The sequence below is a fragment of the Meriones unguiculatus genome, chromosome 9 (genome assembly GCF_030254825.1).
Source record: "Meriones unguiculatus strain TT.TT164.6M chromosome 9, Bangor_MerUng_6.1, whole genome shotgun sequence".
In the NCBI taxonomy this organism is placed as follows: domain Eukaryota; kingdom Metazoa; phylum Chordata; class Mammalia; order Rodentia; family Muridae; genus Meriones; species Meriones unguiculatus.
In genome coordinates, this window is record NC_083357.1 from 49104102 (window position 1) to 49120746 (window position 16645).

The 16645-nt window shown below is 41.9% G+C and overlaps 1 protein-coding gene across 7 annotated transcripts in view; it reads left to right on the top strand.

Annotated features, from left to right (window-relative positions):
* Zdhhc20 (zinc finger DHHC-type palmitoyltransferase 20) overlaps positions 1–16645 on the top strand; it is a 59626-nt gene that overhangs the window by 23486 nt on the left and 19495 nt on the right. For 4 of the 7 annotated variants that reach the window (XR_009594182.1, XM_021639058.2, XM_021639059.2 and 1 more), the window contains exons 4-8: positions 70–190; positions 9522–9591; positions 10590–10622; positions 11385–11505; positions 15892–15927. Coding sequence is in view for 5 of the 7 variants with exons in the window: in XM_021639058.2 (XP_021494733.1) it covers positions 70–190; positions 9522–9591; positions 10590–10622; positions 11385–11505; positions 15892–15927 (381 nt within the window). In the remaining 2 variants the exon portion in view is untranslated. The remainder of the gene's footprint in view (positions 1–69; positions 191–9521; positions 9592–10589; positions 10623–11384; positions 11506–15891; positions 15928–16645) is intronic. The other 3 variants (XR_009594183.1, XM_021639060.2, XM_021639062.2) reach the window with 1 other exon arrangement.

A 16645-nucleotide genomic window follows, 5' to 3' on the forward strand; every position in this document is an offset into this window, starting at 1 on the left:
CTATTTTGGTAAAACTCTCAACACACTAGGTAAGAATTCCAAGTTTAGTAGTTGTCTTTCTCTCTCTAGTTCTACTTGTCAAACTCTGAAAAGGAACGTTATGAGAAGGAGTTTAGCCAAGAAAGACAGCAAGACATTTTGAGAAGAGCAGCAAGAGACTTGCCCATCTACACCACATCAGCTTCGAAAGGTAAGAGAGGCAGGCTGGGCCTTGCCAAAGAGCTCTACTGTGTGTGTCTCTGCGTGGCCTCACTCATCACTGGATGCCACATAAGGAACGTGGTTTCCTGTTCAGTGTGTCTTCTATAGTATTTCAAATGTAGTGGATAGTTAGTTACCTGTATTAATGCAGGTTCTCTCTAATGTGAATCTGAGTTTAGTTTGTCTTGTTGCCTGTTTTCACCCTAACACTCAGCCTTACTAGCCAAAGCTTTCTAACACTGTTCCTAGTACACTATGATTTGAAAATTCTGTCTTGAATTCAATTTTAACTATTCTATGTCACTGAATAATAAAAGAAATCAAGAATATATAAAGTATGAGGATAAGTAAAGACAAGGGGGAGAAAATTTAACAAAATATGATTGTGAAGGCCAAGCTATGAATTCTGCTGGCTAATTTTATGTCAACTTGACACAGCTTTAAAAAGTCACATGAAAGGAAGGAGCTCCAATTAAGATGCCTTTATAAGATCATACAGTAGGGGCTGGAAAGATGGCTCAAAGGTTAAGAGCGCTGCCTGCTCTTCCGGAGGTCCTGAGTTCAATTCCCAGCAACCACATGCTGCCTCACAACTATCTATAATAAGATCTAGTGTCTTCTTCAGGTGTATATGCAGCTAGAACATTGCATACATAATAAATAAATAAATAAAATATTTTTAAAAATGATCATGCAGTAGGCAAGCCTGTAGGGCATTTTCTTAATTAGTGGTTGATGAGGGAGGGCCCAGCCCATTGTAGGTGGTGCCATCCCTGGGCTAGTGGTCCTGGGTTCTACAAGAAAGCAGGTGGAGCAAGGCAGTAAGCAGCACCCCTCCATGGCCTGTGTCAGCTCCTGCTTTCAGGTTCCTGCCCTGCTTGAATTCCTGCCTTGACTTACTTCAGTGATGGACTACGTGCGATGTGGAAGTGTAATCCAAAAAAAGCTTTTCCTCCTGGAGCGCTTTGCTCATGTGTTTCATTACAGCTGTAGCAATCCTGACAAGGACAATTCATTTGCCTGATTCTAGCCTGCCTGTTTCCTCTAGGACATTGCTTCTCATAACGATCAACTGAGACATCAGTTTTCTTTCCGTGGGTTTAATTTTTGATAGAGAGGAATTGAGGTTCTGAGCTGGTCACTTTACTGAAGGACATTGTTTAAATTATTTACCTTTTTAATTGGTTCAGACAAGATAGTAGCAGCTTAATGATTCCTCTGTTCTGATCTCTACATATAAGAATGCATTTAAACTCACAGTAATCCCATGGGATAGATACTGATCTTATCCAAATAATGCAAACAAGCCCAGGGTGCTGTGGGGCCAGTGAAACGCAGCAGAGAAATCAGAACACAGTTTGGGGGTTATTGAGTGACTTCCTGACAGAAACGTGGGCCTAGGCAACTGAAAGACCGGATTGACTAAGGTGATATAGCCTAAGCTATGTGGCTCGGGCTGTCCTCCTGCTGTGGCCTCTGGTATACTGGCATGGAGTCAGGCAGGCTTTTGAGTGCAGTTACAAACATACACATGGTTGGTCCATTTGTAGCATGCTGGCAGACAGCAGGAAAACTGACTGTGATCGCTCCAGGAGAGTCCTTGTACTATGGCTCAGGCCAGTGGTAGATAACGACAAATTGAATCCCTATGGAGGACACAGGTCGAATTACTTGTTCTGATCATTACGAGGCTGTAGTATGTGAAGAAACGGTGTGAATCGAAGTACCCTAATGGAATCGCATGGCCTTCTCAGTGACAAAGCACACAATCGGGGAGCTTACCTCAGTGACTGTGTATAAATCCTGACTCAGTTTTAAACTGGCCATGGTGGCTTACACCTTTAATCCCAGCAGGCAGAGCCTGTGAGTTTGAGGCTCTCCTGGTCTTACATAGTGAGTTGTAGGCTAGCTAGGATCACATAGTTAGGCTGTGTCTTTAAAAAAATGGGGGAGGGAAGCAGAACAAGAAAACTTTAATTATCTGCAATATTTTAAAGGGTATATTTGGATTTTAAAGATATGAAACAGGCTGGTAGGTTGGAAAGACAGCTTAGTGGGTAAAAGTCTTTGGAGTGAGGGCCTAAGTTTGAATCTCTTAACACCCATGTAAAAACGTCAGCATTGCCATGCATTCCTGTAACACTGCAGGGTGGGGAGCCACACGTCCTGAGAGGGCTAGGCAGAACAGCCAGCTTCCTGCCCAGGGCCAGGTCCTGTCCAAGGCAATGATAGACAGACTTGTCCTGGCCTCCTCATGCGAGTGCGCCATACATGCACCTCATCACACACAGACAACACACAGCAGACAGTGTAACTAGCCTATTACAGTAGAGGAGGAAAGCCTCTGTTGCAGATTAACCTCTCTTGTTTCCTTACGAGTGCTGTGCAAGTCACTTTAACATTTGAAACCCAAGTTATCTCAGTAGCAGCAGAAGCCACAGCTTAATGGTGCCAGCAGCAGGCTGAAGTTTTTTCAGAGGCCTCGAGGTCAAGCCAGGATTTGTGACTTCTGTCACAGAACTTGGGGATGAATCGCTATGAAGCAGAGTTCCACTGAGCTGTCTGAGGGCTGAGTGATGGTTCAGCAGTCTACTGCTCCTTGGAGGACTTGTGTTTGTTTCCCAGCATCCACGGCCTGTGGCTCATAACTTCCTGTAACCCCAGCTCAGGGGAAACCAGTGCCCTCTTGTAGCCACTGCAAGCACCTGCGCCCAGAGGCGCGTGCACACATAATTAAAAATTTTAAATCTCTCTGAACTTTTTAGTGCAGATCCACTGGTGCTAGGGATGACCAGTGTAGGAGTGTAGCTGTGCTCACAGCAGCCGCTGTGGGAGTGGCTTAACAACAGCTGGGTTTTGAAGTTACATTCTTGGTGTTTTGGTATATTGACTTTTTTTTTATATATATAATTATCTGCTTCTTTGGGTCGGTAGAAATGTTAGATGAGATGTAAAACAACTAAGTACATCTCAATATATGATGAGGTTTTTAGTAGACCTCATTTCCAACAAATGACAGGTAGTTTTAAATAATCCTTTTTTATATAGAATTTTGAAATAACTAATTTATAATAGTGATTATAATTCCAGATAGTAGATATATTAAACCGTGGGTCCATCCTTTCAGTGAATTTATGAATTTCCAAGTTATACACAATTTGGTCAGTTTATAGCAAGATCTTTTTTAAAAAAGAAGACACTAATTATTTAGTTCTAACTAGCTTAGAAGTCAGAGCTGCACCTGCCAATGACTCTTGAATGCTGTAGTAAAGGCACGTGGCACCACGCTTGACTAAGATCATCCACCTTTGAAGTAGTACATGTGCCCCTAAAGGTAAAGAGCCAGTCGTACAAAAGCTTGGGTCTTAACTGGGCCCTGTTCTGGGTACTACAGTAGAAGGATTGCAAATTGAAGGCCAGCCAGTTTATATTTTGAGACAGAGTCTCTCCGTAAAGCTCTGGTTATCCTAGAACTCACAACTCACTGGTAGACTAGGCTGGCGTTGAACTTACAGAGATCTGCCTCTGCCTTCTGCTTCAGAAGGGCTTGGATTTAAGGCGTATACCACAATGCCTGGCTCTTCTATTTCTTAACTCTGCAGGAATGTTTTGTCTCTTGATGTGGATGGAACTGAGGCCCTCTCAAAGGCTAGCAAGCATTGTACCACTGAGATAGAGCTTGAGCTCCTAGCTACAGTTTTTAGCTACGAAGCTCTGATACCAACATCTTCTCATCATTCATTATGTTTACTGTTTTTTCCTGACTTAGAGCAGATTCAAGGATCTTCTTTCTGTGCGACAACCTTCCAAGTCCTCTGCCGTGTGGCAGGTGTTAGGTGGAGTCGCCGCTGTGCGCACGGCTACATATCAACATTGTCCTAACACAACAAGCCCAGCAGCCTGCCTTTAGTAAGTCGATTAAAGGGAGTCATGAAAATGAGAATTTTTTCCACTGAGATATATTCAGTGTGTCCACATTGGGAAGAGAGGCAAGATCTGGTAGCTTCCCTGAGCCCATCTTTGATGTCCTCACAGATGGTAAAGTTTAAATATGAGGCAAGAGGTCTGTGTGACCCAGTAGTCCTGGCCCTGGTATGGCTCTGCAGCTTCCATCTCTCTGGCAAGGTCTTCTGACTAGTAAATCCTGGGAGCTACAGGAGTTAAGTTCCTCTTCTGGCTGTCCCTAGGTCCTCAGCCTTCCTTCTTCCTGCATGAGATTCCTGGAGAAATTCCCGTGTTCTGGCATTCATTGCTTCAGTAGTTTGATAGCTTAAGGAGGGCCCAAGTCTCTCTTCTGCACATCTTCTTTTCTGGCACTTTTTAATCAACAGAGAAGCTGCACCCTCGAGTCTCATTTCTCTGATTTCAGATTGATCTTTAACATTTTGCCCCATCTCATCCCAGAAACATCAGTCAGGTGTCATCAGTCACCTGAGCATGTACCTTTCAATTCAGTGTCTGCCCATCCAGTCAGAACCAATCTTGTGTTTCTAGTTTTGAAAGGACACTTGTACTTTAGTGAGTTACTATTTGAACCTTCAAACACAGAAAACAGATTTCCACTTAAAGTCTAGTTTGTCATGGAGGCAAGAGGCAGGTTTGTTGTGTTCACTGTATTTCTGGAAATGGGCAGTATTATATGTAGAAAGTTTCTAGTCCTCATTGAACAAATGGAAGAGCACCCCATCCACACCCTGCTGCATTTCTGTCTTTAGTACTGTCCTTTTCTCGCTGTGCTTTTCAAGAAACGGAAGCTTCCTTTGATTGCAGCCATTTCATTATCTTCATCTGCTCATTTATTAAGCATAGTTCCCTCCCTCCCTCCTTTCCTTCTTCCCTTCCTTCCTCCCTGCTTCCTCCCTTTCTTCTTCCTTGCCCTGTCCTTTAGACAGTTTCACTATGTAGCCCTAGCACTCACCGTAATCTACCTTTCTCTGGAATACCATGCCAGCTCCACCGCATTTGCTTATAGGGATTGTTTGATTTCATTGCCATCCCAGGGCCTAGGTACATGCATAGCTGTCACAGGTTGAGTGGAGGGAGGAGGTCGAGGAAAGGAGATGTAAGGCACTTGGCTTCTTTCTGACCCTGAGCTTACTACACCTGTAGCCTCATGCTCCTGTTTGCTATGTGGGCCATCTTCAGCTTGCTGTCTTTTTGTTAATGGCATCTGTATTTTGTGGGGGGAAATTCTTATTCTGCAGAAGAGTGCACTATACAGATACACCATAAAGTATTTAGCCATTTTCATGTATAAAATTATACCTAGCGACCGGAGCCCAGCAGTGAAGAGCACTGGCTACTCTTCCAGAGAACCCAGGTTCAACTACCCGCACCCATGTGACAGGTCACAACTGTCTATCATTCCAAGTCACTAGGGATCTGATGTCTTCTCCAGCCTTCAAGACCTCTAGGCACCAATGGTTTGCACAGTGTTTCTCACGAAAAACATTCATGTGCATTTTTAAAAACAAATTATTTCTGGTGTTTTATTATTTAAAATAGCTGTAGTGAGCATCCATATTTGTTACTTTTTAAATATTTATTACTTTTAATTAGGGGTGTGTTTTCTGTGTAGGTAGTATACTTGGAGGCCAGAGGTCTGGAGCTGGAGTTACAGATGGGTATGAGCCACTTGCTGTGGGTGCTGGGAACTGAACTCCGATCCTTTGGAAGAGCAGGTAATAAAATGGTCTGAGCTTCTGAGCCGTCTCTCCAGTCCCCCTGTCTGTTACTGTCCAAAAAAGCCAAGCAGTTTTCTACCACAGTCAGTTCCCTCTGATTAAGAGTTTTCATTTTTTTAAATGAGCCAAAGTTGTTTATTTTTTCATTTCTTCAATTTGAAGCACTCCTCAATGACATCCTTGGCCACAGGTCTTAACCACTGCACAACTACAACCAGTCCCCTTCCTTGGCTTCCCCTCTCCATCATTTTACAGAGGCCTACCTACCCATCCTCTGGGTTCTTGTCATCAGCCCTATCACTGGTGCTCAGCACTGAGCGCCTCCGCCAGCTTGACGTACATGGGCTCATCACAGCCGGATGCCAGCACACAAACATGAACATGGCGCTGTCTACGGCGCTGGCAGCTTCGCATATGCCATGTGCTAAGCCATCATGGATGAGGGAGGCCCTCAGCACCTCTTGTAGAGCAGTACTGATGTCCATTACTGCTCAGCTATGGCGGTGGATGATAAGGCCGAATCTTGAATGCACCTGAGCTTCCAGCTTAGTGCAGCTTGGCAGCAGCGGGAAAGCAGTCTCTGTTTTCAGTGTTTTGTTGTTTCCCCCTTTAAGGCTCAGGCCAGACTGCCCTCCAACGCCCAGTGTAGTTGATACTGGCCTTGAATTACGGAGCTTTCTGCCTCAGGCTTCCCAGGCGCTGGGATTAGGGGCATGCACCATTGTGGACTTCAAACATGAATGTGTGAATGCGAGGCTAGCACTCTCGCCGTCTGCACCACCCTCGGCCTCTAATTCCTTCTCTTTTCTCAGGTGTGTGTAAAGCTAGACTACTCTCTTTACCGTCTGCTGGCAATGTCTAATGTGCTGTGTATTTTGTTGAGTCTGTTAGTCCCTAGAATAGGGAGTATATAAGCTTCACAAAGCAGGGATTTTGCTTAAAATACCTGGTGCATAGTTCACATTCAATTGTTTAAAAGATACTGATCACTAACTATGCACCAGGTATTTTAAGCAAAATCCCTGCTGGTCGAACAGGGTCCACCTGAAAGAGGGCGTGGAAATTGGGGGACAGAGACTCGAAGAATGGAGACAAGACAGTTTCCTGATCAAGTCTCAGTTTACTGAACGTGCAAACAACACTTATAAAGCAAAGGGTACAAGCAATTTTTTTTCACAGTAGCAACACATCTGTGCCACTTGGCATGGCATGCAGGAATTCACTCAAGGTCACACAAAGTCCGCTGTCTGGTTCCCAAGGTTGCAGGGAGCTTGCTATCTACTTCTCAGGCTCAGAGCACCCCGCCTGCAGAGACCACCAAGGACAGTCTCTGAGAAATGGAACTATGGATAAGACCAGCATCTGCCAAGGCCAGGAGATAGAATTCCAATTTCCAGACTCCTTCAGTGAACTAGGCAATAGCCATCAGAGAGATGCAAATCAAAACGACCCTGAGATTTTACCTTACACCTAACAGAATGGCTAAAATAAAAAACTCAAGTGACAACACATGCTGGAGAGGTTGTGGAGAAAGGGAAACCCTCTTCCATTGCTGGTGGGAATGTAAACTAGTATAATCACTTTGGAGATCAATCTGGTGCTTTCTCAGACAATTAGGAATAGTGCTAACTCAAGATCCAGCTATACCACTCCTAGGCATATATCCAAAACATGCTCAAGTACACAACAAGGACATTTGCTCAACCATGTTTATAGCAGCTTTATTTGTAATAGCCAGAACCTGGAAACAACCCAGATGTCCCTCAACGGAGGAATGGATACAGAAATTATGGTACTTTTACACAATGGAATACTACTCAGCAATTAAAAAGAAGGAAATTATGAAATTTGGAGGCAAATGGTGGGACCAAGAAAAGATCATTCTGAGTGAGGTATCCCAGAAGCAGAAAGACACACTTGGTATATACTCACTCATATAGTCCTATAAGATATAATAAACATGATGAAATCTATACACCTAAAGAAGATAAATAAGAAAGAGGAGTAAGATGATCAATCCTCACTTAGAAAGACAAATGGGATGAACATTGAACGTAGGAGAAAACAAGTAACAGGACATTAGCCTACCACAGAGTGCCTCTGAAAGACTCAGCAGTATACCAAAGCAGATACCGAGACTCATAACCAAACCTTCGGGTGGGGTGCAGGGAATCATATAGAAGAAGGGGGAGTTAGTATGACCTGGAGAGGACAGGAGCTCCACAAGGACCAAATATATCTGGGCACAGGGGTCTTTTCTGAAACTGTTTGTCCATCCAAGGACCATGTATGGGTATAACCTAGAACCCCTGCTTGGATGTAGCCCATGGTAGTTCAGTATCCAAGTGGGTACTCTAGTAAGGGGAACAGGGACTATTTCTGACATGAACTCAATGGCTGGCTCTTTGACCTCCTCCCTGCAAGGAAGGAGCAGCCTTGCTAGGCCACAGAGGAGGACTTTGCAGCCAGTCCTGAAGATACCTGATAAACCAGGATCAGATGAAAGGGCCTCGAGGAGGTCCTCCCCTATCAGTGGACTTGGAAAGGGGCAGGGAGGAGATGAGGGAGGGAAGGTGGGATTGGGAGGGAATGAGGGAGTGGGTTACAGCTGGGATACAAAGTTAAACTGTAACTAATGTTTAAAAAATGAAGTAATTTGGAAAGTTTATTAAGATTTATTTATTTTATTATGTATGCAATGCTCTATCTGTATATACACTTGCATGCCAGAAGAGGGCACCAGACCTCATTATGGATCGTTGTGAGCCACCATGTGATTGCTGGGAATTGAACTCAGGACCTCTGAAAGAGCAGCCAGTGTTTTTAACCTCTGAGCCATCTTTCCAGCTGTGAAGTTTTTGTTGTTATTCCAGAAATGAATTGTTTGTCAATGGTCTACGTTAGGGATGAATGCAGGCACAAGGTATTGCGAGAACCTGTAAATAAAGCTGTTTCAAAACTTTAGTTTCAAAACTTTAGAACCAGAGTGCCTTAAGATGCCTCTACGTACGCTGATGATCTATTATAGACCCTGCTGTAGTCAACAAGAGCTGGGGTTGGAACCCAGTGGACCTCTTGATTTTTGGCCTGATTCTGTTCTTCATCTTGGTGTTTGGCCTTCTGCAAGTCACTTACTTTGGATCTACTTTATTTAGTTTGAAAACTTCTGGAAGGATACAGTATTAGGTCCCTTTTCTCTTAATATTTTATTTGAGAAACTCTGGTGCATTTTGGTAGTCTTAATCACTGTCAGTTTCCAAAGTATATTCGAAAAATTAAGCTTTTGTAAATCATGCTTACAAACTGTTTAGTTAGGTTTTTGTTGCTGTGAAGAGACCATGACCAAGGCAACTCTTACAAAGGAAAGCATTTAATTAGGTCTGCCTTACAGTTTCAGAGGTTTAGTCCATTATAATGGAAGAAAGCTTGGCAGCAGTAATGAATGAGCCACTAGGCCTGGTTTTGAGCTTCTGAGACTCAAATCCTACCTCCTGGTGACACACTTCCTTCAACAAAGCCACACCTACTCCAATAAGGTCACACCTCTTAATAGTGCAACTCCCTGTGGACCTATGGGAGCCATTCTTATTCAAACCACCACACACACCTTTGACTTTCCTTGTTTTCTCTCTCTAGCTATCCGATATTGTGAAAAATGTCAGTTGATTAAACCTGATCGGGCCCATCACTGCTCAGCCTGTGACAGGTGAGTGTTTCACAGTTTGCTTTCCTTTAGCCCTAACCTAGAACTTGGTGACAGAGGGACATTTTACATACTTCTTCCTGTTTAGCAAAACCGTTTCATCCTTGCCCATTCTTTGCTGTGGATGTAGAACTATCATTCATTAATGCTTGTAAGCCAGAATATACTAGAAGAAGTCTTTAATAAGTGTCTCTGCTAGTCGAGTAGAATTTTAACCTTAAGTGTGCTTTCTGTACTTATGCTTAATATAATGTTGATGAGCCAGTGGTTATTAACCTCCTTGTAAAATGTGATTACCTCCTGGATTAAAGAGACTGTAATGATATTTTCTTGTTTTTAGTATTAATGTTCAATGTTGATACTAAAACAAAAAAGTCACTGAAGTAAATTCTGTAATTGTTTTCAGCTGCCATTTGTTCCATTTAAATCCTATTTTCATGTGAGACAGTGATGTGACCAGCTGTGTAACTTCTTGAGTGTTAGGTTTATCATTCTTACTTTATTTGTGAGATCTGTAGTCTCACTTTCTACATGTACACTAGTGGGAAGAAAGTTTGGTTTTGCCTTGGTGTTCTTTGTGATAAAATTATAGTAGTGATCACCACAGGAAAACTTGATGTTAAAGAATGCAGGCATGTGGCCATCTCTGGTGTGCTCACTTCTGACGACTGATACTTTTGATCAGCCATGCTCCTAATCCTAGAAGCCATCTGTTTCTCTGCTTAGCTGATGTTTAAACTGGACCTTTCTAAAGTCCCAAGAGTCATCCCCACATACGAATAGTAAGATTCATTTGGTCTGGTGCAGTGAGCCAGATAGGATTAACTGACTTCACAGTGTAAAAAACTTGGACCTGTGGAGGTGCTTATGGAATACCAGAAATTACCTGGTGTTTCTAGGTTGGTTCTCTACGATTTGATTTTGAGGGGATATTTTTAAGTTCAGTAAAATAATGAAAAATTGGGATTTTCTGTATGACTGTTCTTATGCTTACTTTCTAGATGTGTTCTTAAGATGGATCATCACTGTCCATGGTATGTATGAAAAATACTGGAAATTGCTTAAACCAAGGGATTGGGGTTAGCATCAGAAGCAGGAAATCGAGAATGATTTTTTTTTTTTTTTCTTGCAGCTGGTGTTTAAATCCAGGGTCCCCACACATTTTAAGCATGTGCTGTCTATGACTAAGACCATATACCCAGCTCCCCAATATTCCTGTGTTTGAGTTCAATTTAATTACTACATTTGAGCTCAATTAAATTACTAATACACACATGCACACATATATGGATGGATGGATAGATGGATGGATGGATGGATGGATGGATGGATAGATAGATAGATAGATAGATAGGGACATTTGTATTTTTTCCTTTAAAATATCTTCTAACAAATACATAATTCAGATGTTGTATGTCAAAAGTTAATATTTCAGTTACGAAATCTGTATAAGTTAATTAAAAGCACATCCGTGGTTAAGATACTGTTTTCTTCCTCTTATTTGACCTATTTCCAAGCAAGGGTGATATTAGCTTTCTGGCCCTTTTCCTTTCCCCCCTTATGACTAAGGCATGCATTAATTTAGTACCTTAACTATGTCTATAAGCTCAGTATTGTTAGGAATATCCCCATTTTTGTACAAGTGCAGAAGTTTCACATCTTACAGAGCTGAGTTGTCTCATTAGACAGCCCCCTGCACCCTCCTTCTACCAGCCCTGAGACCCCATTTTGCTTTCTGTTTCTGCATAGCTGTGATTTGTCTTATCTTTATAATGTTACTTTCTGTATTTTTCTAGGGTGAATAACTGTGTGGGATTTACTAATTACAAATTCTTCATGCTGTTTTTGTTGTATTCTCTACTGTATTGCCTTTTTGTGGCTACAACAGTTTTAGAGTATTTTATAAAATTTTGGACGGTAAGCCTTTTTTTCTCTTAAGCATATGTAAAAGATGTTTAAAGATATATATGTGTAAATATATGTGTATATTTTTAAAGTAGATTTGCTTAGATTTTATAACAGCTCAGAGAGGACTACATTTTCCTTCATATAAATTGCATGTGTATTTTTAAATAAGTGTATATAACATAGGCTATAGGTACCGAGACTGTTTTAAAGCAGTAAATGGTTTCACTTGGTTTGACAAGCCTCACTGCATTTTTGCACTCAGTGATGCCTTTGGGCCTAGAAAAACACTTGTTTACTGTCTACATACATTTTTTTTTTTCAGAATTAAAAAAAAAACAACCAAACTTATTTTTATTTTATGCATATGTTTGCCATGTACATCTGTGCACCACGTGTATGTCTGGTTCCTGCAGAGACCAGAAGAGGGTGTTGGTCCCTGGAACTGGAGTTAAAGAAGTTGTGAGCCAGCATATACTGGGAGTTAAACCTGGGTCCTCTGCAAGAGCAGCCAGTGCTCTTAACAGCTGGATGATCTCTCCAGCCCCATCTTTTCAGATTTTTTTAAAAGAGCAAATAGTTAAAAATAATCAAATATAATCAACAAGGGACTACAGTTTGGTTTATCTATGTGAGGAAAGTATGTAGAAACAATCAGCTCTGTATGGTGAATGACTGGGAAGGGATCTGTGAGATATATTGTAAGGAACAAGGCACAGATGAGTGCAAATAGTAGATGGTGGTGTCTGAGGGAGAGTAACTTGCCAGTATGTCCTATATGCCTATATGGAAATGTTAGTGCTCACTGCTAGGAGGGGTCGCCAGGAGAAGAGACATTATACAAACGCTCGTCTATTCAGAATACAGAATCAAGGTGAAGCCTTTTTAATGTGGGAAAAATAACTACAAACATGAAAAGAACTCCGTCTGAGTATTTGATTTTTATATGTCAATGTGCTATTTGTATCATTTAGAAGTAGCTTTAAAATACATTAAAACTTCACTTTCATTAAAATTATAAATAACTGATACTCTTCATCTCTATTCTTCTCCCTCAATGTTACCAGCCCTATTATATGTAGGCTCAGTCCTGATTGTCACACTGCTGAACCCAGGACCCAACCTTCAATTGATAATCACTGAGCCGTCAGACATACTAAGCTGTCATAAAAATGAACTTTTCAAATCTGCTTCTTTTCTCTTTCCATGGTGTCTCTCCATGCTTACCTAATGTAATGGGAATAGAATCTGCACCAGTCAGATTAAAGTCAGGCTAAAGAGTTGTCATCTCTGAGTTCTTGTTTGTCCTCTAGTGCCCAGGTCTAGAATCAGGTAGATCTATACAACTGAATATTTCTATAATTTAAGCTCCATGAGGCAAGAATTTTTCTTTTTCATCAGTAGAACATCTAGGATCTTGCCTAGCACAGAACACAGTAGGTGTTTAGTAAATGTGCTTCCTGAGTGGTAAACTAGCCAAAGGAAGCTAGCTTAGATTGCTCTTCCCTTTGTGAAGGTTGGAGTTATACTTACTCTACAGAAATGATGGGTTAATGTAAGCATGTAAGTGAAAAGCATCCAGTACATGTCTGTCTGTGTTTGAGGCAAGGTCTTAAGTTGGGCGGTCTGTTCTCAAAGTCAGCATGTAGCCTAAGCTCATGACAGGCCTCTTGCCTTACCTTTTGAGATGTCTTTGGTGTTTTGTTTTGTTTTGTTTTGTTCTCTTCTCATTTCTCTTTCAACCATGTCTGTTTCCTGGTGTCTTGTTTCTGCTCTCCTTTCTTAAGTGCAGCACTGTTGAATGAAATACCTAACTTAACTCTGCAGGTGTAAGACTATTTATTAGTCATTGCCATATCTTTTATGAGCTCTATTTTTGTTCCTCATCTATTTTTTCTGGTAGATTTTTGTTTCCATAGGGGCGATACTAATGTTTATTCCTGACCTTGGTATTGATGGGACTTTAATAAAATATAGAAATCACCAGCTATAAAAGCAAAATTCATAATTTAGGCAGCACTGAAGTTGATACTTTATCCTACCCAGAGCCACTGTGCTTCTGTTCTTGTGTCCTGTTCTCTGTTGTCTGAGACATGTTTGCCTGGGCCCAGGCCGTGGAGCCCAGCCTCCGCCACACAGCACAGCAAAGGCTCCAAGTGGAAAGGCAGTCCCAGAGCTCATGACCCTGACATGCTCATCTTTAGAGCTTGGCTTCTTGAAGATTTTCATCTTCCTCTGACTCTATGACCCTGACATGCTCATCTTTAGAGCTTGGCTTCTTGAAGATTTTCATCTTCCTCTGAGTCTGGCTGCAGAATTTCCATTCACATTTTGGCTTATATTTTCTAAACACGTTTTGTTTTGTTTTGTTTTTGTCAAAGTATTCTATTTTTTTTAAAGCTCGTATTTATATTTCTGGATGCTGTCTGTTACTACGTGCACATAAAACCCTACTCATTTTAAGTAAAATTCTTTAAAATGTGTTCTCTTAAACTTCCTGTATGTCTGGCAAAGTGACACATGCCATCAATCCCAGCACTCAGGTGATCACCAGCAGAGCAGGTGATCTCTGATCTACAGAGTCAGTTCCAGAAGAGCTGGAGCTTCATGTGAGACCTTGTCTCAAAAACAAAACAAAAACACAAACAAACAAACAAAAACAAACGCCAAAAAATAAATGAAAAGGTTTCTGCTCAGTGATAGAGTGAGCATAAGAGCCGTGCTCCCTCAGCAGCATAAGGGAGAGGCAGCCCAGCACTCTCCTGAGGTACTTTCCTATGGACTTCCACAGGAAGGAGTCAAGTCGGTGAATTTATTGGGTAGGGTACAGTCCAGCTTCAGAGCAGCGGTTGGGGTCCGATGGCCGTTGCATGGGGGTCGCTCTTCAGGCACCCCATATCGGATGTTCACACCAGTAGCAAGTTACAGTGATAAAGTCACAGTGAAAAGACTTTTGTGGTTGGGGGTCACCGCAGTAACTGTGGCACTGTGTTAAAGTTCTCAGCATTTGGAAGGTTGGAAAGCACTGCTTTAGATTAGCACTGGCACTGAGAGGAAGATGTGCACAGGAAAAAAACTGCACACTCAAGGCACGGCTGTGGGTTTCCCCAGTTAGATAGCCTTCCCATGGTTGTTAATGTGGCTAGGTTACATTGTTTGAAAGATTTCATCTACAGGAGTTAAAGATGAAGCAAAGTTCAAATGTAAGAGTGTGATTAGTAAAACAGAACTGAACTAGCTTAGTTATTTCTCTTAAAGAGTATACTTTTATGAGTTCGAGGCCAGCCTAGTTTCCAAAACCAGTTGTAGGCCAGCCAGGGCTACATAGTAAGACCTTGCCTCTAAAGCCAAATGAAATCTTAAAGTGGTTTTTGGGGTGAATTTTTTTTAGACTTAGCGCTAAAAAGAATGCTAATACAGAAGAATGCTAATACAGTTAAATTCAAAGTCACAAACATTGTGTCCAAAATATGCATAGTTGTTAACATCTTTGTTTGACACATCAGACAAGTGTCTGTAGGCAGCGTGGGCTTTATTAGTTGTGTAATGTTTCTGGATGCTCAGTAGGAGATGCAAACTGTACCCCAGGTTTAAGTAGCTGATTCCTTCATTTCTCTGGGGTGCTTGAGATGGAGTAGATTGCATATTAAAATGAGTGGACAAGATGGGCCTCACTGTGAAGGGAAGATTTGAGACAAGACAGAAGAGAATTGGTAGATGTCCGAGGAAAGACCATGTAAGCCAAAGCAATCTATAGGCATCAGCAGAGTGTTTGAGCTACAAAGGGAACTTCCCCTACTCCAGGGGAAGTTTTGGTAGCTCGATTAGACTGGAATGATAGTACAGGTAAGCCCAGGATCCCGGTAGGGCCAAGTGACAAAGGGGCCTTAGAGATCTCTAGTGTTAGGAGGAACGTGTCTGTCTCCAGTAAAATGGGAAGAAAAGAGTAACATGATGTGACTTCAAAAAGGTTCTGATTGCTGAGCTGAGATCCAGTGGGCAGAGCCTGCCCAGCTGCCATATTGGAGGCTACCATTGTTGCCCAGCCGAAACAGGCAGGAGCTGAGTCATTAGGTCTCATTTCTGGGGCCACTAATCAACCAGAAGGCACAAAATTACAGATGTGCATGCTAAATGTTTTATTTTCTTCTTTTAGACACAAATTTCTTGTATAATTGGGTGGAAATGTGCATGTTTACAGGGTCTCTGAGATGTATTTGAAGAGCTAAATGTTTTTACGTGCATTTTTTAATTACTATTTTTTGGGAAAACATAAACCCGAAATTAAAGGGCAGCTTCTTGTATTCCTTCTAAATGCACATAACTGATAAAGCCTAGTTTTCAAGATAAGTTTTTATAAAAGTAATTTTCTTAACATGTTGTCTCTGTTTGCACAAGCTTTGCCGCAGGAAATCTACAGAAAATTGCCCAAAGGTAAAATGATTCATTGCCATGACGTTCTCATAACCTCTTCACAGAGTCAATAATTGCAGTGAAAATTTGCTTAGTCACTATGTTTTATATGTATAGTGGTTCCTCTGAAAAAGAGAAGTAAAAATCAGAATAATGCAGGGTTGTGGGGGAGATGTTCAGTGGTAAAGTCCCCAGGTTCAGTCTGTCAGTCGTGTGTGTGTTTGTGTGTGTGTGTGTGTGTTTATGTTTATGTTTGTGTGTGTGTATGCACAGGAGTGTACAAGTGCTCACTTATGTGGGAAGCCATAACAGGATGTTGGATATCTTCCTCTGCCAGTTGCACTTTAATGCCTTGAGACAGGGCCTCTCACTGACCAGAAGCTTCCTGGCCAACAAGCCTTCCTGGTCTGCTTCTCTCCCTGCCCTTACAAGGGTTCAGTAGCCATTCCTCTGGCTTATGTGAGTGCTGGAGATCTCAACTCAGGCCTTTGGGCTTCCAGAACATATGTGTTTACCCACCCACCCACCCATCCTCCTAACCCCTGTCAGACACTTGTTTTAAATTATAGTTGTGTGTATAATGTGCATACATGCATACCGGCTCGTGTGGAGGTGAGAGCTTAACTTTGCAAGTCAGTTTTCCTTCCATCGTACATTCTTTTCAGGATGTTTGGCTTGACCAGTAAGCCTGGTTTACCCTCTGAGCCTGCTTACTGATCAGAAACTTAAAAAAAAAAAA